The 23,249-nt window shown below is 40.4% G+C and overlaps 1 protein-coding gene across 3 annotated transcripts in view; it reads right to left on the bottom strand.

The window, feature by feature from the left end:
- WDTC1 (WD and tetratricopeptide repeats 1) overlaps positions 1-23,249 on the bottom strand; it is a 62,058-nt gene that overhangs the window by 16,164 nt on the left and 22,645 nt on the right. For all 3 annotated transcript variants that reach the window (XM_036745140.1, XM_036745139.1, XM_036745138.1), the window contains 6 exons: positions 8,451-8,497; positions 7,405-7,516; positions 5,634-5,821; positions 2,765-2,947; positions 1,615-1,709; positions 555-670 (listed from right to left, as the gene is read on the bottom strand). In XM_036745140.1, the coding sequence (XP_036601035.1) occupies positions 555-670; positions 1,615-1,709; positions 2,765-2,947; positions 5,634-5,821; positions 7,405-7,516; positions 8,451-8,497 (741 nt within the window). The remainder of the gene's footprint in view (positions 1-554; positions 671-1,614; positions 1,710-2,764; positions 2,948-5,633; positions 5,822-7,404; positions 7,517-8,450; positions 8,498-23,249) is intronic.

Here is a 23,249-nt window from a genome sequence, read left to right as displayed (position 1 = left end):
ACATTTGTTCAACCAGTTCTTTTTTAAACTCCTGTGTGAGGAAAGCAGTGTTTGGGTCTAGAGGACATCCAAAGATACATAAGACCAGATTCTTGCCATCATGGCACTTCTAAGATAACACAGGGGATAGGAACGCCACCTTTCTGAAGGCTCATTCCTTCTAATACCCATCTAACCAGATGACACAGTCACCCCTGTTCACCTTGGGCATGTGCCCTCTGTTCCCCCTTCAGATTTTCCTGTCCCAGAGAAAGGGACAGGACATCTATGCCAGCTGAGCCCCAACACAATGGCACCATGCCCACTCTCCTTGCCCTTTTGGTTGGTACAGCGAGCAAGTCCTGTTTCTCACTTAGCTCTGTGGGTATGCTTTGATCTTTTTAAACAAACTGAATAAGGGGCAGAACCACTATTCCCTGAGAGCCTCCGGCTATGAAGCCAAGACTGTTTTCTTCATTCTATCTTAACCTCCTTTGTGAGAATCACACACAACTTCAACTAGCTGGACACAGGGCTACCTGCAAGGCTCAGCTATTTCCCACTCAAGTGCCTACCTGTTCCCCTCCCATGTTGACCAACAGCTCGGTGCCATTGGGACTGAAGGTGACGTAGGTAGCAACCAGCACTCGAAGGCGGTTATTGTAGTCTGGCAGCTTCACTGGTAAGTGCCCTGTGGGAGACAGGCCAACCACTGGGATGTAAGGTCTCTGTTCCAACCTCACTCACCCACCCACTAGCCCAGAGCCAGATTTTGTGAATGAAGAAGTAGAGACCCACACACAGCATTAGAGATGCATCATAGTCAAGCCTATGGCATTCATTCTTTTTCAACACATAGACAGGAAGACTGGCTAGAGAAAGGAAGGAGAAGGGGAAGTCCCTTTGCCCATGTCTCTTTCCTGCAGGTACTGGGGATTCTCCCTCCAAGTCCAGACACCAGTTCTGTGCTCACTCCTAATGCTTTAGCATGAAGTGCTTTTCAAAGCACTTTGACATACATCACCTCATTTGATCCTAACAACACATTTGTGGGTTAAGAAGAAGGGGGATTATGATCTCCCAGCCCCATCACTGACCAATACGCAGGCTGTCTCCTGAATTTTTTCCTTGAAGTCAGTCAACCAGTTAATGGCAGTGTTCTCAACCCAAGCTGTCCAGCCTCCCATTCCTTGCCTATCAGTCCTCTTGATAGCTGCTTCACCACTGGACTAGGCAGCTTTTCTGGCAATAGGGTCCTCAGTACCCCAGTCTATCCATAACGGTAGAGACAGATGAGTGAGACCACATAATAAGAGTAACTCTCCAGATTACTGATTGATAACATTGAAAAGGACCTTAGAGATTACCTAAGGCTTAGAGTGAAATGGCTTGCCTCTTCAGTCAGCTGAATATGGGAAGCTGTGCCCAAAGACAGGCAACTCCAGGATATGACAAGTCCCATGGAGCTGGCTGCTGAGGCCCAGAAGCCCTGAGGCTCTTTCCATAAGCTACCCCTTCTGTCCCTGGATGACAGTGGTATCTCCCAAAGTCAGTTATACTTCCCACCCTTCCCAAAAAGTCAGCCTCGACCTAATGAGGAGGTTCTCCAGGGGCTGTGGCTGGATAGAGTCCTACCTGCTACGTAGTACTGGGCAGCACCATCAGGGAGGGGCTTCCGTCGGTCACAGAACGTGTGCACACCAGCTGAAGGGCCTTGCTTCATGCTTTTTCTGCCAGGAGAGAGAACCATAAAACCTTTAAGAATTGCCACCTAAGGGTGGTATTACAAGACAAAATCAGACAGTCCGTGGCATCATTTTGTCTTTGTGTCCCTGGCACTGAGAACAGTGCACTGTATAGGGTAGGTGCTTAATAAATACCTGATGAATTGAATGACATGGCAGGTGGCATCTTTCCTCACTAGGTCATGCAACATCTTCCCTATCTTACCCAGTGAGGTGCCCTCCATGGCTACTGCATGGTCCCTGCCTACCCACTGGGGGAGACTGATCCATGAGGCACTGAAAATATCACGCAAAACTCCTCCCTCCTTCCAAGCAAGTCTAGGGTATTTCCACTGATGCTGTGAAGCACAGATCACCACAGTATCAGAAAAATCAAAGTTGCATGTGGCACAAAGGGCAATGGAAAGACTAATAATGGTGTCTGTAGACAGTATGTTGCCAATGATTTGCATTCCGGAAGTGATACAGAGATGCCATTCAAGGGTGCAGAGAGATGGAAAAGGAAGTGGGCAGGTCACGTATGGGAAGTGAGACAATGGATGGCTAGATAGCAACCACTACCTGGTGCCCCTTCAAGGTATGAAAAGAACACAATGGACCTTCATGGAGGATTTATGGAGCAGTCTAGAGGAGTGTGGATCCAGGACAGGAGGGGAGAGATAGACTTTAATCTGTACCAGTGGAGCTAGCAATCACCCTGAGATCCTAGCTCCACCTAAGGAAGCAAGGAGAGCCCAGGAGATCACTGATCTTTTTATGGAACATCACCAACTATCTCCCAAGAGGTTCTAGAGTGAACCTGGAAAGCCTAAAACCACTTTAGGGGTTCTGCTTTAGAGTCCCCTGAGGGAGTTCTGGTCTCACCAGGGATCCCTTCTGCGGTCTCCAGAAGGTTTGGGAGATGGAATGGAAGGCAGTTCCCTTCACAGCTTAAAACAGCCACCAAGTAAGAAGGGGTGAGGCACTAAGGAGAGGAAGATGACTGGCAGTGACCTTGGCTCCAATGGGAGTTAGTGGGCCACAGGACCAGAGGGCCATACCTGTGATTGTGGATCATTCGGATATCATAGAGCCGAACAAAGGGTCCACTGGCCCCAACCGCCAGGCAGTTGTTGTCTTGGGGGTTGACTGTGAGGCATTTGGCCTCCACCAGCTGGCCACAATATTCGGTCAGGTCGATCAGCACCTCTGAGTGTTTACTGTTCTCTCGAAGGTCATACTGACTGCAAGACAGAAGGTTGGGAAGATGTAAGCCATTGTAGAGAGCAGCAGCAAGTCTACGCCTTCTGTGGACTCTAGGATCACCTCGGGGTAGAAGCTGTGTGAGTACAAAGGGGGAAGAGTCTGAGGGGGCCTCACGGTATCAGAAACTGGAATGGGAAGTGGGGATTTTCACACGAAAGTAAATAAGTTCACTTGTGACTGTTTCAAATCTTTTCCCTCTTCCTCAGGTCAAGGCCTTTCTCAACTCTTCGATTCCACACCTCAGATGGATTCTGCATCTTTACTGTCCTTTCTTTCCTCCTGTCTCACCAGAGAAGAATCCTGTGCCTCCTCACCAAAACTAACCTTGCACCTGTATCCCAGGCGCACCTTCTTCCACAACACCTGGAACCTTGTATTTCACTTCTCTTCCTGCTCCCCGCCCCGCCCCCCCCCATGTCTTTACATTCACCTGCTTTAATAATCCACTTCCCTACATACACCCACCTGCAGGCTCCTCTGCCACAACCTCTCAAACCATTTTCTCCCTACTTCCTCTTTCAGTACTAAACTCGCACGCATTTGTTGCCTTTATTTCACTACTTGCTATCTGGTTTCTATTCCCATCACTCTACTGAAATGGCTCTTTCCAACGTCACCAATGACTTCTAATCCTTGATGACCCTGACCTCTCTGAAGCCACTGTGGCTACTGACTTTCCTCCAAGGGTTTCTATGCCACAGGTCTTCGCAGTGGTTCTCTCTTTTTCTAATTCTCTTGCGTGGCTTCAACCACTATCTATACAACTATTCCCAAATCCATATTTTCCACTCCAATCTCTCTCCAAAGCTCTGTTCATCTACTGAATGTATCCAACTGGACATCCCATCGGCACTTCAAGCTCAACACCTCCAAGACTGAGCTAGTTTTATTTACCCTTTCAAAATGAGTCTCGTTCCCGACTTGCCCATTTTATGACTGTATGCACTAGCCAGGCTTCATCTCTGAAGTCCTCTCTGACTCTTCCATTTTTCTCCACGTCTAATGGCTAAGTCTTGCCAATTCCATCTCTATACATTTTTTCTTACCCTTCCTTTGTACTTCCACTGCCTCTTCTGGAGTTTAGGCCCTTGTTACTACTTTTCACCTGGATTATAACAGACTCCAAACCTGTCTTCCTGCTTCCAACCAATTCCTGCTCCAATTCCTCCAATACAGACTGCCAGATAAGTCCTTCTAATGCATTTCTATCTTGATGGCTAGGTCCTTTCAGCTCTGTGTTCTATAATCCATATTATTCCCCTGCCCACAAACCTCCAATTATCACCTGCTGCCAACAGAACAAAGTACACATTTGTCTGTCCTACATCTGAGGCCCTCCTCACCTTGTTCCTAGCCTGTCTTTACAGGGTGATGTCACCATTCCCCTTCACATGCCCTGTTCTGGCTAGACTCCTATGCCCTATGAAGCCTCTGTTCATTCTCCCTTCCTGCTTCCCCCACTCCTCTAGACTTCCAAATCCCTTTCTGTGCTCCTTCCCTTTTGATACTGATCCAATTGCACTTTGCCCACTACCCACTATCAAGTTCTTTACGGGGGAAGACAACATTCTTTGTTGTCTATTTCCTGAAATGCACTGTATGTGCCTCATAATCAATTAATGTTTGTTGAATGACTGAACTATGACTCAAATTAATTCAAACAAACATTTATTAAGTGCCTATTGTATTGACAGGACAGGGAGATGTGCTGGGAGAGATGAAAAGCCTGGACCAACCAGCTCCTACCCTTATGGAACCTGTAGTGTAGTATGACAATACACACACACATAACTAAAACACAAAATGTTACATATATAAGTGCACAGAGGAGGAACGAACCAAGAACTATGTGAAGGTCAAGGAAGGAAAAGGTCACAGTCAGGAAAGGCTTCACAGAGGAGATATCTGAGTTCATTTTTAAAGGATGGGTAAGAATTCAACAGATGTGACATGGGGGACACAGAAAAGTATTCTTGGCAAAGGGAACAACATAAGGAAAATCACAGGCCTGGGGATTGGGGGGTGGAGGGTAGTGTGGACACACAAGGAGTGGTGAGTAATCTAGATTGGCTAGAGGGCAGAATATGTGCAAAGGAGTAAAGACGATAGAAAGAGAATGCAGCACTGGATCATGAGAGGCCTTGAACACTAAGCTCAAGAATTTGAACTTCAAGGAACTTTGGATCAACTGAAGATTTCTGAGCAGGAGTAGCATGGCCAGATCTATAAAAATAGAAGATTATTCCGACACTGGTGTGAAGGATGGATTGGAAAAGGGAGGAGAACCTACTAGGAGATTATAAGAGTGCAAGAGGGCCGCAACAAGGACTTGTATCAGGGAGGCTCGTCTTCTATCATTTGCTAATAGGTTCAAACATCTTCATGTCTTGCCTTCTTTCTGATTAGGTGTAAAAGTCTCATACTCCTCTCTCCCTTGGCCATAGCACCTAGGACAGGGCTAGGCACAGCACAGTAATTGTTGGCCATTTTAGGAAATGCTTACTGATTCATCTTGCTGCTCCAAACACATTTAGATAATCCTATTTTAAAAAAGACACAGACTTCTGCAATGGGTAGCAAAATGAGGCCTGAATACTTGCTAGAAGGAAGGACTGGCTAGGCATGAAACAGAGCCTGGCATAAAGACTGGGCCGGGGTGCTTACCGGATGAGCCCATCCTCTGCAGCACTCCAGAACGTGTTGGGCCACATTGGGGCTGTGGCGATGCGCTTCACCCGGTTTGTGTGGTCTCCAAACATGTGGATCGTCTCTTTCACAGTCAGGTCATGCACGTGCACTTTAGAATCAGCTGCTCCCGTGATCAAGATCCGGTCCCCAGCATGAGGCAGAAACTAATGTGGGTAAATATTGTTGTGGGTGGCGGTGGAGAAGGGGAAAAGTCAGTTCCGACCCCGGTAGCCACTCCCCCAAGTAAGAGTTTCGTAGACTTCCATACAAGAGCTAACCTAAAGTCTGCATGCTATGGCAGAAAGCAACAGACCTAGAATCAAAAGGTCTCCACCTGAGACCAGATGAGCCATTTACTGGCAGCGTTGCTAAGGCAAGGCCCTTAACTTCTCTGAGGCTCAGCTTTCTCATCTGTAAAATGGAGACAACACTTGTAAGAATTCCTCCTAGGGCTGTGAGAGAAGCACTCTATAAGCTGCAGGGCCCTGCAGACACGGGAGCCATGGTACTACGACTGATTCCGTGGATCCTGGTCAGGAGAGCCCTTGATTACCCCAATACAGAAGTGCTACAGAAAGGTGAGCTAGCTGGCAACTAGAAAGGATGACTTTCTCGGATTTTTCTGCAGGCCTTCTGTGACCGTTCTGCTCTCACACACACAATGCCACACAACCAAAAAAAAGCCATGCCTGCACTCATGATCCCTGCTCTCCATCTGCCCTTCCCAAAGGAGGCACTTAATAAATGTTTGTTGACTGTATGACAGCCATCCAAAACCAATTCATTGGTACTGAGGGATTCTCAGCAGCTTTGGCAGAAAGGATTCAGCATGATCTGGGGTGGGAAACACTGATCCACTATTGAGATAAGGAGGTGAGCCCTGGCACCACACATACCTGTGGTCTTGTCATCTCTACAACAGACTCCTACTACCGTCCGGGTGCAAGGCAGAAGGCACAGCTTGCCTAAGACCTTTTTTCAGACTGCAGAGCTTGAGAAATGGCTTTCAACCTGCCTGGGTACAGGACTTGCCCTGGGTCATCCAACCATTAAGGCAATTCAGCAATGCCATTGCCTCTCAGAGGGTCCTACTTAACTCAAAGCAAGCTGCAAAAATAAAAGCTCACTGTAAAAACTATTTCCCTTGTTTTGAAAAAGAGGTTTGGAGTCAAGAGGTATTGGATAAGTGAGGTCCCAGGGCCCAGGAAAGCAGACATGAACGCATGCAGGGCGGCATTTGTGTCACAAGCCATGTGACCTTAGAGGGGTCTGTTCCTTTCTCATGGCTGCTCATGACAAGGTTGCCCTTCAAGTCTATGGTTCCTTCTAGCTCTAAGATTATGCATGAGGCTGCATAACAGTGAAAAGAGTACTGAATTGCAGTCAGAAGACTTGGGTCTGACTCCCAGCTGCAATATCTATAGCTAACCAGGTTGGCAAATCACTTAACCTCACTGTGCTTCATTCTTCTCCCCTCTAAAACTAGGGGCTGAAGCAGATGCGCTCTAAGGCTCCTTACAGCTCTGACATTCTGAAATGCCCTATGGCAAGTTTTGAGCTCTCCAATCTGGATGCATCTGGTTGGTTCTTGTTACTGACAAAGAACACAATTTGGGGGCTTGAGACCCAAGCTTTCAAAAAGACAACCAGCATCACACCAGCAGCCTCAAACAGAAGACTGGATTGTGCTCAGTCATTAACCACATTTCTTTCCCTTCTTCCCAATGCCTCTCTAGCTTCCACTCACCTTGACAGAGAAGATGTTGGCCGTGTGCCCCGTGTGCATGGAGAGGAGCTTCTTGTGGTGCAAGGGATCCCACACAATGGTGTGCTGGTCATCGGAGCCAGACGCTAGCAAGCTGGAGATCAGAGCAGGAAATGTCCTGAGTCTCTCATACTACTTAGTCCCAGAAAGCAAGGAGTCTTGCCATTTCTCCTAGAGATCAAGAGCTGAGTCTAGGGCCCGTCTCTAAGCTTCTTTGGTGCCTTTACTTTCCCAATATTCCCAGCTTCTAGGTAGGATTTCTCTTCTCATGACTCCCTGGCTTTCCTTGGCCTAGAAGTAAGGCCACACTAGAAACGCCCATCCTTTTAAAAGGATTATTAAAAGGGTTATTGTTCATCTAACATCATGACACCCCACATAAATGCCAAATATGCTACATGTTATAAACTTTTTAAAAATTAGCTTGTGTTTTTGCTCTACTAAAGTCCTCTTTCAGTCCTTACCATAACATAAAAAGGACCATAATTTTTTTTACTTTACTAGCAGAGCAAAACTTTAAAGGACCTACAAGCTAGAAAGGCTTCAAGAAATATCTTTGCTCCTAGAGAGGCTTATGACTAGAGGGCTAGGTATCAGGTGATTATTTTTTTAAACCACGAAGTTAAGTATAACTTTAGGAATTTCATTCTAGTTCTTGAAATAATGCGATGCAAAGGAAGACTCAATCTTGAAAGGGGGAAATTTGTTCATTTGATTCCCCCCCGCCAGAAATGACTGATGTAATGAAAAAAGAAATGTGATACGTTGTCAAAAAACCTGGCTTAGGGAACTGCTGGTTTAGGGGTCTAAGGGACTAAAGGAGACCATTTGTCAGGTGGCCAGAAAACAAGAAGGGCAAATAATGCTTTCAAGCCAGGGTGGGGAACAGAGAAAGAGCTGTGGCTCCGATTCCCACAGACTCTTCGGTCTGCCAAGGGATTCTAGAAAGAAGCCTCTCAAGCTCAGGCCAGCCCTGCTCCTCACAGCCTTAGCGCCATCTCCTGGGTAACCCGAGGGCTGATACTCACTCTCCTTTCTCATTCCATTCCAGGCAGTTTACACATCCTGAGTGACCCTGATGGAGGGAGGCAAAGAGGAAGGAAAGGGAAGAAGAGTCAGTGACACCAGTTCTTGGGGAATGCTCTCACACACAGAGACTCTTCGAGGAATCAGGCTCTCAGGCTAGTGTGGGCTGAGGAAGATGTAGCCCAGGATGGCTCCTGCCCAGGAGCGGCTCCACAAGGACTCATCAAGAGCCTCTTCACTCCAGGGCATTGTGCTGGGCAAAAAGGACATCGGCACAAAGAATGAAACAATCCTTATTTATGTAGAGCTGACATTCTCACGGAAAGGTGCGTACAGCTAGAAATATGTATATGTCATAAATAAAGTGAATAAATACAAAAATGTACAAATCAGTTACATACAAGGTAGTTTGGGAGAAAGAGCACGAGTAGTTAGGGGGACTGGGAAAGACGTCATGCAGAAGAACAGCATGTTAAAGGAAGACAGGGACTTTTTAAGGTAAAATTAAGGAGGAATGGCATTCCAGGTATGGGAGAAAGCCAGGGGAAAGGCATGGAGACTAGAGATGAATGTCATGGGAAGAACACAGAGAAGGCCAGTTTGGCTGTATAGCTGAGAGTGAGATGGAGAATGCTGTTGAATGGGGCTGGATTGATAGGTTGGGGCTAGACTGCATATGCTTTAAAAGTTAAACAGACCAGGTTATATTGGAATTGAGAAGCAATAGCAAGCCACTGAAGCAGACTGACTAGGGGAATCACCAGGTGGGTTTACACTTAAGGTAAGTTACTGAGGTAGCAGTGTGTAAGATGGACTAGAGTGAAGGAAGACCAATTAGGAGATTGTTGCAATAATCCACAGAACAGGTCGTGACGGATCTAGAGTAGTAGCTGTGTGAGCAGAAAAATGGGCTCAGATGTGAGAGGTGTTAGGAAGGCAGAAATGCCAAGACTTGGAAACTGATCGGATACATGGGAAAACAAGTTGTTTAGGCTAACACTGAGATTATGAACCTGGGAAATTCAAAGGATGGTGGTGCTTTCAACAGAAACAGGCAAGTTTTAAGAAGTCTTGGAGATATCCAGTTTGAAATGTCTAATAAGCACTTGGTGATGTGGGGCTGAAGTTCCAGGGAGGGAACACAAGTGATGGTGACAGAAGCAGAAGCAGCTTTGGGAGCCCTCAAACCAGTAAGCAAGGAAACCTGGCAACTGGTCATAAAAACAACAGGGTACCTCTGCGCTGAAACTGGATGTAGGACGGACACTGGCAATTCCACTGTTTATACTGACTTCTGGGTCATAGTTCAAAGGAGGAGAGGAACACTTCTGGTCAAGATGGACTGGAAGCCCTGAAGGGAAGTATCACTTCTGGTCCCAAGGGATCAGGAACCCTGAGGAACTGTATCAATTATAATCCCATGAAATCCGGGGTCCTTCCTGGGTAAGCACCAAAGTTTAAACGAAGAGAGCAGTGACCACACCTCTCCCCAAATCACACCACCTGGGAAGTACTGAAAACTTTAAAGACCCCAGAACTAGTTTTGAAAACTGTGAAAAAGCCTAAAGTCTGAGACAATGCCCCTCCCAAACCGCCCAACACTAGATAAACATTAACATAAAGTTAAAAATCAAGAAACAGGCCATAAAAATGAACAAACAACAAAAAGAACTTGACCATAAAAAGCTACTATGGTGATATGGAAGATCAAAATACACCAAAAACAGTTACAAGGAAACTCTCAATGAAAAATGTGAATTGGACACAAGCTCAACAAGAATTCCTGGAAGAGCTAAAAAAATTATTCTCAAACTCAGAGGTAAAGAGGAAAAATTAGGCAAAGAAATGAAAAAAAATTAAGAAAATTATGAAGACAATTAATAGTTTGGTAAAAGAGGCAGAAAAAAATACTGAAGAAACTAGTAGCTTAAAAAAACAGAATTGGCCAAATGGAAAAAGAGGTACAAAAGCTCACTGAAGAAAATCATTCCTTAAAAATTAGAATTGGGCAAATGGAAGCTAATGAATCAATGAGACATCACGAAACAATAAAACTCCCTGAAAGCTATGAATAAAATAAGTCTAGACATTATATTTCAAAAAATGATCATGGAAAATTGCAAATATCCTAGAACCAGGGGGTAAAAGAGAAATTGAAAAAAATCCACCAGTCACATCTGAAGGAGATCCCAAAATGAAAACACCCAGGAATACTATAGCCAAATTCCAGAGCTCCCAGGTCAAAGAGAAAATACTTCAAGCAGCCAGACAGAAACCACTCAAATACCATGCAGGCACAATCAGGATGACACAAGATTTAGCAGCTACCACATTAAAGGAGCAGAGGAACTGGAATATAATATTCTGGAAGGTGAAAGAACTGAGATTACAACCAAGAATAACCTACCCAGCAAAACTGAGTATAATCCTTCGGGGGGGGGGGGGAAGAGCATTTAATGAAATAGAGGACTTTTAAGCATTCCTGATGAAAAGACCAGAGCTGAATAGAAAATATGACTTTCAAATGTAAAACTCCAGAGAAGCATAAAAAGGTAAATATGAGAGAGAAATCATAAGGGACTCAACAAAGTTAAATTACTTGCTTTTCTAAACGGGAAGATACACATATCTTCTTTGTTGAGGGTGGGGAGAAGTATTAGTATTTTTATTATGTTTCAAAATTATTTTTAAGGTACCTTTTTTTTTTCAAAAATTTTTTTTAGCATTTTTAAGGTTTCAAGTTTCTAACTCTATCCTTTCCTCCTTCCCCTCCCCTTCTTGAGATGGTAAGCAGATACAGGTTATACATATGCAATTATGTAAAACTCTTCCATATGAGTTATTTTGTACAAGAAGACTCAAGTAAAAGAAAAAAAAAGAAAAAGTAAAAAGTAGCATGCTTCAGTCTATATTCAATCAGTATCAGTTCTTTCTCTGGAGGCAGATAGTATGCTTCATCATTAGACCTTTGGGATTGTCTTGGATCACTGTATTACTGAGAATAGCTAAGTCATTCACAGTTCTTCACTGAACAACACTGTTGTTACTGTATACAATGTTCTCCCGGTTCTCTTCACTTCACTATGCATCAGTTCATGTAAGTCTTTCCAGGTTTTTCTGAAATCATCCTGTTTGTCATTTCTTATAGCACAATAATATTTCATTACAATCACATACTACAGCTTGTTTAGCCATTCCCCGTCCCTTTGATTTCCAATTCTTAGCCACCACAAAGAGAACTGCTATAAATATTTTTGTACAAACAGGTCCTTTTCCCTTTTTATGGATGTCTTTGGGATACAGACCTAGTAGTGATGTTGCTGGACCAAAGGATATGCAGAGTTTTATAGCCCAGTGGGCATAGTTCCAAATTGCTCTCCAGAATGGCTGGATCACTTCATAACTACCAACAGTGCATTAGTGTCCCAGTTTTCCCACATCCCCTCTGACATCCAACATTTTCCTTTTTTGGCATATTAGTCAATCTGATAGGTTCAAGGTGGTACTTCAGGGTTGTTTTAATTTGCGTTTCTCTAATCAATAGTGTTTTAGAACATTTTTTCACATGATTATAAATAGCTTTGATTTCTTTGAAAATTGCCTGTTCATATCCTTTGGCCATTTATCAATTGGGGAATGACTTATATTTTTATAAATTTGACTCAATTCTCCATATATTTGAGAAACAGGTCTTTATCAGAGATACTTACTGCAAAATTTTTTCTGCTTTCTTTATAATTTTGGTTGCATGAGTTTTGTTTGTACAAAAACTTTTTTAATTTTATGTAATCAAAATAATCTACTTTACATTTTGTAATACTCTCTATATCTTCTTTGGTCCTAAATTCTTCACTTATCCATAAATCTGACGGATAAACTATTCCATGCTCTCGTAATTTGCTTATGGTATCACTCTAAGTATAAATCACATACCCATTTTGACCATACCTTAGTGTACGGTATGAGATGTTGGTGTATATCTAGTTTCTGCCATACTGTTTTCTAGTTTTCCCAGCAGTTTTTGGTCAAATAATGAGTTTTCGTTCCAAAAGCTTGGATCTTTGGGTTTACCATATACTAGATTACCATAGTTATTTACTATAATTTGTACCTAATCAATTTCACTGACCCACCATTCTATTTCTTAGCCAGTACCAGATAATTTCGATAATTACCGCTTTATAAAAATGCAGTTTGAAATGTGTAGACCACCTACTTTCACATTTTTTTCATTGATTCCCTTGCTATCGTTGAGCTTTTGTTCTTTCAGATGAAGTGTTACTTTTTCTAGCTCTAGAAAATAATTTTTTGATGGTTTGATTGGCATAGCATTGAATAAATAGATCAGGCAGAACTGTCATATTTATTATATTGGCTCAACCCACCCACGAGCAATTAATATTTTTTAATTGTCTAGAACTGACTTTATTTGTGTGAAAAGTGTTCCTGGGTTTGTCTTGGCAGGTAGACTCCCAAGTATTTTATATCATCTACAGTTATTTTAAATGGAATTTCTCATTCTATCTCTTGCTGCTGGACTCTGCTGGTATTTCATAGAAATGCTGATGACTTGTGTGGGTTTATTTTGTATTCCGCATCTTTCCTAAAGTTGTTCATAATTTCAAGTAGTTTTTTAGTTGATTCTCTAGGATTTTCTAAGCATAACATCGTATCATCCTCACTGCCTATTCTAATTACTTTAATTTCTTTTTCTTCTCTTACTGCTATAGCTAATATTTCTAGAACAATACTAAATAATGGAATAATCAGCATCCTTGCTTCATCCCTGATTGTACTGGGAAGTCTTCCAGTTTATCCCCATTACTGCTTGCTGATGGTTTTAGATAAATATTACTTATCATTTTAAGGTAAGCTCCATTTATTTCCTATGCTCTGTAGCATTTTTAATAGGAACGGGTGCTGCATTTTGTCAAAGGCTTTTTCTGTATCTATTGAGATAATCATATGATTTCTGTTGGTTTTGTTACTGATATGGTCAATTATGCTGATAATTTTCCCAATATTGAACCAACCCTGCACTCCTGGTATAAATCCCACCTGGTCATAATGTATGTTCCTTGTGATATATTGAATGTCTTCACTAGTACTTTATTTAAAATTTTTGCATCAATATTCTTTAGGGAAATTGGTCTATTAATTTTCTCCGTTTTGGCTCTTCCTGGTTTGGGTATCAGCACCATATCTGTGTCATAAAAGGAATTTGGTAGGACTCCTTATTCCCCTATTTTCCCAAATAGTTTATATAGTATGGGATTAAGTGTTCTTTAAACATTTGGTAGAATTAGCTTGTGAACCCATCCGGTCCTGGGGATTTTTTCTTAGGAAGTTCATTGATAGCTTGTTCAATTTCTTTTCCTAAGATTGGATTATTTAAGTATTTTATTTCTTCTTCTGTTAATCTGGTTAATTTACATTTTTGTAGATATTTGTCCATTTCATTTAGAATGTCAAATTACTGGCATATAATTAGGCAAAATATCTCTTAACAACTGTCTTAATTTCCTTTTCAATGGTGGTAAATTCACCCCTTTCGTTTTTGATACTAGTCCTTTTTAAAAATCAAATTAACCAATGGTTAATCTATTTTATTGACTTTTTTTCATAAAACTAGCTTCTACTTTTACTTATTAGTTCAATTTTATTAATCTCTCCTTTGGTTTTCAGGATTTCTAATTTGGTATTTAATTGGGGATTTTTAATTTGTTCTTTTTCTAGTTTTTTTAGTTGCTTGCCCAATTCATTAATTTGCTTTTTCTCCACTTTATTGATGCAGATACATATATCTTCTAAGAATTTTATCATTATAAGGGCAGTTAGAAGGAGTCTACATAGAAAGAGTAAGTAGTTATATTGTAATGGTGTGAAAAAATGGATAGGCAAGAAAGTGGGATGACCTAAAAGAAGGGGGAAGGAAGAGGGAAAAATGGGAAATTATCTTACATAAAAGAGGCAAGGACAGGAGGGGAGGGGGCAGGGCCCCTGGGAGACAACTCTTGAATCTCACTCATTTAAATTGGTTCAAAGAGGGAAAAAATACATACATACTCAATTGGTAATAGAAATTTATCTTATCCAATAGGGAAATAGGAGAGGAAGAAGATAAGAGGGACAAAAGACATGATAAAAGAAGTGGTCAGAAGCAAAGCAGACTTTACAGGACTCACAGGGGAGAGAGGGAGAGGAAGAGAGAGGGAAATAAAGAGAAGAAATGGAACAGAGGGAAATGCATTATTGGTAATCATAACTATGAATATGAATGGGATGAAACCACCCATGAAACAGAAGTGGGTAGCAGAATGGATCAGAAACCAGAATCCAGCAATATGTTGTTTATAAGAGACATACTTGAAAGAGAGACACAAAAGACTTGAAATAAGGGGCTGCAGCAGAATCTATTATGTTCATATGAAGTAAAAAGGAAGGGGTAGCAATCATGATCTCAGGACAAAAGTAAAAGCAAAAATAGACCTAATTAAAAGTGATAAGCAGGGAAACTACATCTTGTTAAAAGGCACAATACATAATGAAGTAATAGCAATACAAATATAAGTACAAATGGCATAGCATCCAAATTCTTAAAGGAAAAGTTAAATGAATAACAGAAGGAAATAGTAAAATTATACTGATGGGGGACCTCAACTTTCCCCTCTCAGAGGTAGATAAATAAATATGAAAGAAGTTAAGGAGATGAATAAAAATTTAGAAAAGTTAGATATGATAGACCTCTGGAAAACACTTGGCACCTTCACAAAAAATGACCACGTATTAGGGAATAAAAACCTCATAACCAAATGCAGAAATATTAAATGCACACTTTTCAGACCATAATGCAATAAAAATTATATGTAATAAAGAGCCAAGGAAGCACAGATTAAAAGTTAATTGAAACTAAACAATCTAATCATAAAGAATGGGTGGGTCAAAGAACAAATCATAGAAACAATAAGTTCATTAAAGAGAAAGACAATGAGATAAGAGGCCAAAATTTGTGGGATACAGCCAAAAGCAGTACTTGGGGGAAAATTTATCTCTCTAAATGAGTACATCAATATAAGATAGAAAGAACAGATCAATGAATTGGGCATACAACTAAAAAAAACTAGAAGAGTATTATAAAGCAGCAATCATCAAAACTACTTTGTACTGGATCAGTGGAACAGGTTAGGTACAAAAGACACAGTAGTCAATGACTACAGTAATTTACTGTTTGATAAACCCAAAGACTCCAGCTTCTGGGATAAGAACTCATTATTTGACAAAAAATTGCTGGGAAAACTGGAAAATAGTACAGCAGAAAGTAGGCATAGACTGACACCTTACACCATATACCAAAATGAAGTCCAAATGGGTACCAATTTTTAGATATAAAGGCTGATACTATAAGCAAATTAGGAGAACAAAGAAGTTTACCTGATAGATTCACAGAGAATTGAGGAATTTATGATCAAACAAGAGTTAGGGAACACTATGAAATGCAAAATGGTTAATTTTGATTACATTAAATTGAAAAGTTTTTGTACAAAGCCAGTGCAACCAAGATTAGGAGGGAAGCAGAAAGTTGGGAAAGAATTTTCACAACCAGCGTCTCTGATAAAAGCCTCGTTTCTAAGATATATAGAGAACTGAGTCAAATTCATAAGAATACAAGGTATTCCTCAACTGATAAATGGTCAAAGGATATGAACAGGTAGTTTTCAGAGGAAGGAATTAAGGCTATCTATAGCCATACGAAAAAATTCTCTAAATCACTACTGATTAGAGAAATGCAAATTAAAACAACACTTAGATACTACATCACAACTATCAGATTGGCTAACATGACAAGACAGGAAAATTATAAATGCTGGAGATGTGGGAAAATTGGAACATTAAAGCATTGTCGTTGGAGTTGTGAACTTATCCAACCATTCTGGGGAGCAATTTGGAACTATGCCCAAAGAGCTAAAAAATGTCCATACCCTTTGACCCAGCAATGCCACTTCTAGGGCTGTATCCCAAAGAGATCTTAAAAATGGGCAAAGGACTCACATGTACAAAAATATTTATAGCAGCTCTTTTTGTGGTGGCCAAGAACTGGAAATTGAGGGGATGTCCATCAATTGGGGAATAGCTGAACAAGTTGCGGTATATAAATGTAATGGAATGCTACTATGCTATAAGAAATGATTAAGAGATGGACTTCAGGAAAACCTGGAAAGACTTACATGAATTGATGCTGAGTGAAGTGAGCAGAACCAGGAGAACACTGTACACAGTGACAGCCACATCGTGAGATGACTGACTTTGGTAGATTTAGCTCTCCTCAGCAATGCAAGGACATTTTGGACAGCTCCAAAAGACTCATGAAAATGTCAACCACACCCAGACAATGAAATATGGAGTCTGAATGTAGACTGAAGCATACTATTTGCTCTCTTTTTTTGTTTTGTTTTTTCTTTCTCATGGTTCCTCTCATACGTTTTATACAACATGACTAATGTGAGAATATGTTTAATAAGAATGTACATGTAGAGCCTATCTCAGATTGTACACCATCTTGGGAAGGGGATAGGGAAGGGAGGTGGGGAAAATTTAAAACTTATGGAAGTAAATGTTGCAAACTAAAAATAAATAAATAAATTTGAAAAAACAAAAACAAAAACCTAGAACAAATTAAAAATCCCTAATTAAACATCAAAACAGAAATCCTGAAAATCAAAGGAGAGATTAATAAAATTGAAAGTAAAAAAACCACTGAACTAATAAGTAAAACTAGGAGCTCGTTTTATGAAAAAACAAAACAAAATAATAAAATAAAGCATTGGTTAACCAGATTAAAAAGAAGAAAACCAAATTACTAGTATAAAAAATGAAAAGGGTAAATGGACCACTAATGAAGATGAAATTAAAGCAATTTTTAGGAGTTATTTTGCCCAAGTACATGCTAGTAAAACTGACAATCTAAGTGAAATGGATGAATGTTTACAAAAATATAAACTGCCCAGATTAACAGAAGAGGAAATAAAATACTTAAATAACTATCACAGAAGAAGAAAATGAACAAGCCATCAATGAATGCCCTAAGGAAAAAAACCCCAAGATCAGATTAATTTACAAGTGAATTCTACCTAACATTTAAGGAACAATTAATTCCACTACTATGTAAATTATGTGGAAAAAATAGGTAAAGAAGGAGTCCTATCAAATTTCCTTTAAGACACAAATACAGTTTTATAGCTAAACCCAGGGAGAGCAAAAACAGAGAAAGAAAACTATAGACCAACTTCCTTAATGAATATCAATGCAAAAATTTTAAATAAAATACTAGCAAGGAATTTACAGCTATATGTCACAAAGATCATACACTATGGCCAGGTGGGATTTATACCAGGAATGCAGAGCTGGTTCAATATTAGGAAAACGATCAGTATAATCAACCACATCAATAATAAAAACAACCAAAATCATATGATTATATCAACAGATGCAAAAAAAGCATTTGACAAAATACAGCACCCATTCCTATTAAAAACACTAAGATGCACAGGAATCATTGGAGCCTTCCTTAAAATAACAAATAGTATCTATCCAAAACCAAAAGCAAGCATTATCTGCAAGGGGAATAAACTAGAAGCCTTCCCAATAAGATCAGGGGTGAAGTGAGAAGGCTCATTACCACCGTTATTTGATATTGTACTAGAAACAGTAGCTATAGTTATAAAACAAAACAAAAAAAAAGAAATTGAAGGAATAAAAAAAAAATAGGTGATGAGAAAACAACACTATCACTCTTTGCAGATGATGTGATGATATACTTAGAGAACCCTAGAAAATCAACTAAAAACCTAGATGAAAACAGTTAACAACTTCAGCAAAGTTGCACGATATAAAATAAACCCACATAAATTATCAGCATTTCAACATACCACCAACAAAACCCAGCAGGAAGAGACAGAGAAATTCCATTTAAAAATCATTGCAGACAATTTAAAATGCATGGGAGCTGACCTGCCAAAACAAACTGGGGGATTATATGAACACAATTACAAAACATTTTTCACACAAATAAAGACAGACCCAAAGAACTGGAGAAATATTACTTGCTCATGGGTAGGCCCAATCAATATGATAAAAAAAAAAAAATGGCAATTTTGCCTAAGTTAATTTCCTTATTTAGTGCCACATCAAACTACTAAAGAATTCTTTTGTAGAGCTAGAAAAAATAAAATTCATTTGGAAGAACAAAAGGTCAAGAATATCAAGGGAATCAAAGAAAAAAAAATGTTAAGGAAGGAGACTTAACAGCCAGATTTCAAACTATATTACAAAGTGTTGATCATCAGAACAATCTGGTACTGGCTAAGAAATAGAGTGGTGGATCAGTGGAATTGATCAGGTACAAAATACATAGCAGTAATCCAATGTTTGATAAACCCAAAGATCCAAGCTTTGGGGGTAAGAATTCAACATTTGAAAAGAAAAACGCTGAGAAAGCTGGAAAACAGTTTGGCAGAAACTAGGTACAGACCAACATCTCACACTGTATACCAAGATAAGGTCAAAATGGATAAATGATTTCGACATAAAGGGTGATAATCATGGGTAAATTAGGGGAACATGAAAAAATGTATCTATCAGATCTGTGCCTAAGGGAATAGTTTATGACCAAACAAGAGATAGAAAAGATTACAGGAAGTAAAACAGACCATTTTGATTACATGCAATTAATTAAAAGCTTTTGCACAAAGGTAATGCAGCCAAAATTAGAAGGAAAACTGGAAACTGGGGAACAAAATTTAATAGCATACAAGCCTCATTTCTCAAATATATAGGTAATTGAGCCCAATTCTCCAGTTGACAAATGGTCAAAGGATATGAACAGGCAGTTTCTAGAAGAAATCAAAGCTATCAACAGTCACATGAAAAAAATGCCCTAAATCACTACAGATTAGAAAAACAGAGATTAAAACAACTCCGAGGTACCACTTCACACTTATCAGATTGGCTAACAGGACAGAAAAGAAAAATGGCAAATTCTGAAGGAGATGTGGAAAAACTGGGACACTAATGCACTGTTGGTGGAATTGTGAACTAGTTCAACCATTCTAGAGAACAATTGAGAACTACGCCCAAAGGGCTACAAAACTATGCATAGCTTTGGCCCAGTAATATAGCTACTAGGTCTGTAGCCCAAACAGATCATAAGAAGGGAAAAGGACCCATTTGTACAAAAATATTTATAGCAGCTCTTTTTGTGGTGGCAAAGAACTGAAAATTGAGGGGATGCCCATCAACTGGGGAATAAGTGAACAAGTTCTGATACATGATTGTGATGGAATATTACTGTGCTATAAGAAATGATGAGGGGATGATGGTATACTACTGTGCTATAAGGAATGATGCAATCCATATCAGATTGCATGCCACCCTAGGGAGGGAAGAGGGAAGGGGAGAAATGAATGCTGAAAACTGAAAATAAATTAAACACTGAAAAAAAAAATGGTGAGGGAGGTGGTTTCAGAAAAACCCAAGAAGATACATGAACTCATACAAAGTTAGCAGAACCTGGAAGAGACAGTAACAATATTCCAAGGATGATCAACTGTGAAAGACAGCTACTCTGATCAATGATCCAGGGCAATTCCAAAGAACCCATGATGAAAGATGCTTTCCACCTTCAGATACAGAGCTGATAAACTCTAAATCTAGACTGAGGCATACTTTTTGCTTTATTTTTACTGTTTTATTTTGCGTTTTCTTTTGCAACGTGGCTAATATAGAAATGTTTGCATGACTTCACCTGTATGGCTGATATCAAATTACTTGTCTTCTCAAGGAGGGGGTATGGGAGGAAAAGAATTTAGGACTCAAAATTTTAAAAATTATTATTAATAATTTTTACATGTAGTTGCGAAATATTTAATTTTTTAAAATCACATTGTACACAATCTGTTTTTACTTATGTGTGTGCATGTAAAATATCCCTATTCCCACATTAGAGTACAATCGAGGGCAGGAACTATTTTATTTTTATGGCCTGGCACCTAGAAGGCACTTTAATAAAAGACTGCTGATTAAAATTGCAAAAACACTGAACTTGAGGTCGTAAGACCTGTGTTCAGATGACACTATGTGGCAAATCATTTAATGCCTATGAATCTTCATTCTTTCAACTGTAAATAATGATGACATTATTTGCCCTGCCTACCCCACAGGCCACTACTTAAGCCCATTATGCTATTTTTATTCTTACTTCCTAATCTGGGTCATAATAATAGTGCTGCACTGTTTACACTAATAGAAACAAAGAGAGGAGGCACACATCAGATCATCAACAAAAATTATATTTGACAGTCAGACATTACATTCACTTTCCTACACAAAAGTTTTTGAGGAAGACTAGTACACTAGAACTTCTATGGAAGACTCATGGAAGGACACTTCTCTGCTGGGCAACAGAGAGAAATGTTTTTCTCATTCATGTGGTATAGGTTCTTATAATTTAATTTTGTTCAGGGATTTTCACAGCGCTCCTTGAAACAAAAGATGACATAAATGTCCAAAAAAAAAAAAAGTCAGACATCACTGGCTAAAGGGAACAGCACCAATGAGGCACAAAGGATGAGAAGGCTTGGATGGGCTGAATTCTGCACTAGGGGCCAGAGCATCTATCATAACCAGCACCATGGACTCATCCCAGTATAATCAAATACATGCATTTTCAGGCTCCTGCCACTTTTGGAGACATCATGAAATAGAAACCATCTGGATTTGGGACCTGAAGACCTGGCTTCCAATCTCCTCTCACTTATTCCCTATAAAGCCTTGGGAAAGTCACCCTAGGCTTCTGGGCCTCATCTTCTTCAGGTGTAAAATGAGAAGGGTGGCCCAGCTGATGTGTAAGGTCCCTCTGGGCTCTTCATTTAAGCCAATAGGATCCTTCCTGTTCGTGCTTCCAGTTGTGCTTCCAATCCTGGCTAGACTCCATAGTAAGCAGTCAAGCTAGAGAGGAAGGGGAGGAGACTCCTGGTGAGGAGTCACAACGTGGATATAATTTAAAGATGATTTAAATACAGCTTAAAATTATGGACAGATATGCAACTAAGTGCATACTTTGTAAAAGGAGAGGTAACGAGACATGTGAATCTAACTGTTGTTCTTGTTTGGCCAGGAAGTTTCCCAGAGGAAACGGAGACAAAGGTCTCACCCAGGGACCCAGCTCATTCCTCTGCCTCCTCTACACTTTTCTGCCATGAGGCAGAGACATCTATTTTTATCTATTTCAAATAGTGGTACAGATTTTTATAACAATTATGTTTGGAGGATTTCACCACTTCCCTTAAAACAATAGCTTGTAAGTTGTAAAAAAAAACAGGATCAGGAATCAATGGCTGAGGCAGATTAGCAGGCTAAGGGAGACTAATCACTAGCAGCAAAATCCCATAAATGAAACCTCTCCTCACGCTCACCCTTTCAACTACATTTAAAGGTTTTCCATCTATTTTGACGATTACTGAATTCTACACTGCTTTAAGGTTTGCCAATGTTTTCCTCAGAGGTAAGTGTAAAAACAACCATTTTATAGACGAGGAAACTGAGGCTTTTTAGAGATTCAGTAACTTGTCCAGGACCACAGAGCTATTATCACAACCTGGACTCAAACCTGTGTTTGTGCTTTCTCCCACAGTACCATCCACTAAAGGAGAGCCCCAAGAAGTCCCCAGAAAGACCCACCTCCAGTGCTGGCTCTCCTCCTGGCACAGAGCTTTAGTGAGGAGGCCAAGCCCGTTTCTTTCCTAGAAACCCTGCTCTCATACTTCCTGCTCAAGCTATAGGATGAATGAGCAACAAATCAGCTGAAAGCACCTACCTTCTGGGTCCCTCCATCAAAAAGCAAAACTACCAAAACCACACCCCCTTTTCTGGAACTCCAGTCTGTACCTGTACAAGAACACCTTTATCCAGGGACCACAGTGGACATCCAAATCAGAATTGATTTTGGTCCAAGAATAGGAAGGAAGGAGCAGGAAGGAAAGTCCTGGGGGAGGGGAGGTGTTGGGATGGGAAAAGCACAGAAAGTCCAGAATAGCTTCACTACACACAGAATCATTATGCTGAAGAATGCCAATAAAGGGTTTTATGACTTTGAACACATGCCCAAGAATCTGCTTTATGAGGGAACAGTGAGTCTGACACAAATTATTTCAGTCTTGATAAACAGGGCTGGCTCTAGTACAGGCACATGATACACAATTATATTTTAAAAATACAAGAGAATAGGTGTTCACTACACATAGGGGTGCAAATAAACCAGTGAAAGAAGGAGAGAAGGGTGTCAAGAGGAGGGGGAGGTTGGAGGTGGTTGCTACTGAGGGATAAACATGGGCTTCTCCAGGCTGTGTCTGCTCCATGAGGCACCAAGTAGCAGAGAGCACAGCAGAGACAAAAAGGACACAGAGAAAATCTGCGCCAAAGTCCCAACTGCTATGGAAGCCCGAAGTTCCTTTGTCTCCTCAGCTTCTTCCATAAGGTGTGATTCACAAAGGGCTGACAAGCAAAGGAACACTACCTTTACCCTAAACAGACGGCTTTCATTAGAAACTCAATAGAGTTTCCAGGTTAAAGGGCATTCCTCCTAACCACTCGTCATCACTATCTCCATTTTAGACATGAAGAAACAGAAACTATTTACCCACAGCTGGTAAGTACAGGTCACCCAACACCAAGTTTAATGTACTTTCTACTGTGCACATACACATGCTCTATGAAAGAGGAAAAGCTTGGATAATTCACAAAATTAA

The sequence above is a fragment of the Trichosurus vulpecula genome, chromosome 2 (genome assembly GCF_011100635.1).
Source record: "Trichosurus vulpecula isolate mTriVul1 chromosome 2, mTriVul1.pri, whole genome shotgun sequence".
NCBI lineage: Eukaryota > Metazoa > Chordata > Mammalia > Diprotodontia > Phalangeridae > Trichosurus > Trichosurus vulpecula.
This window is presented reverse-complemented; position numbering and strand designations above follow the sequence as displayed.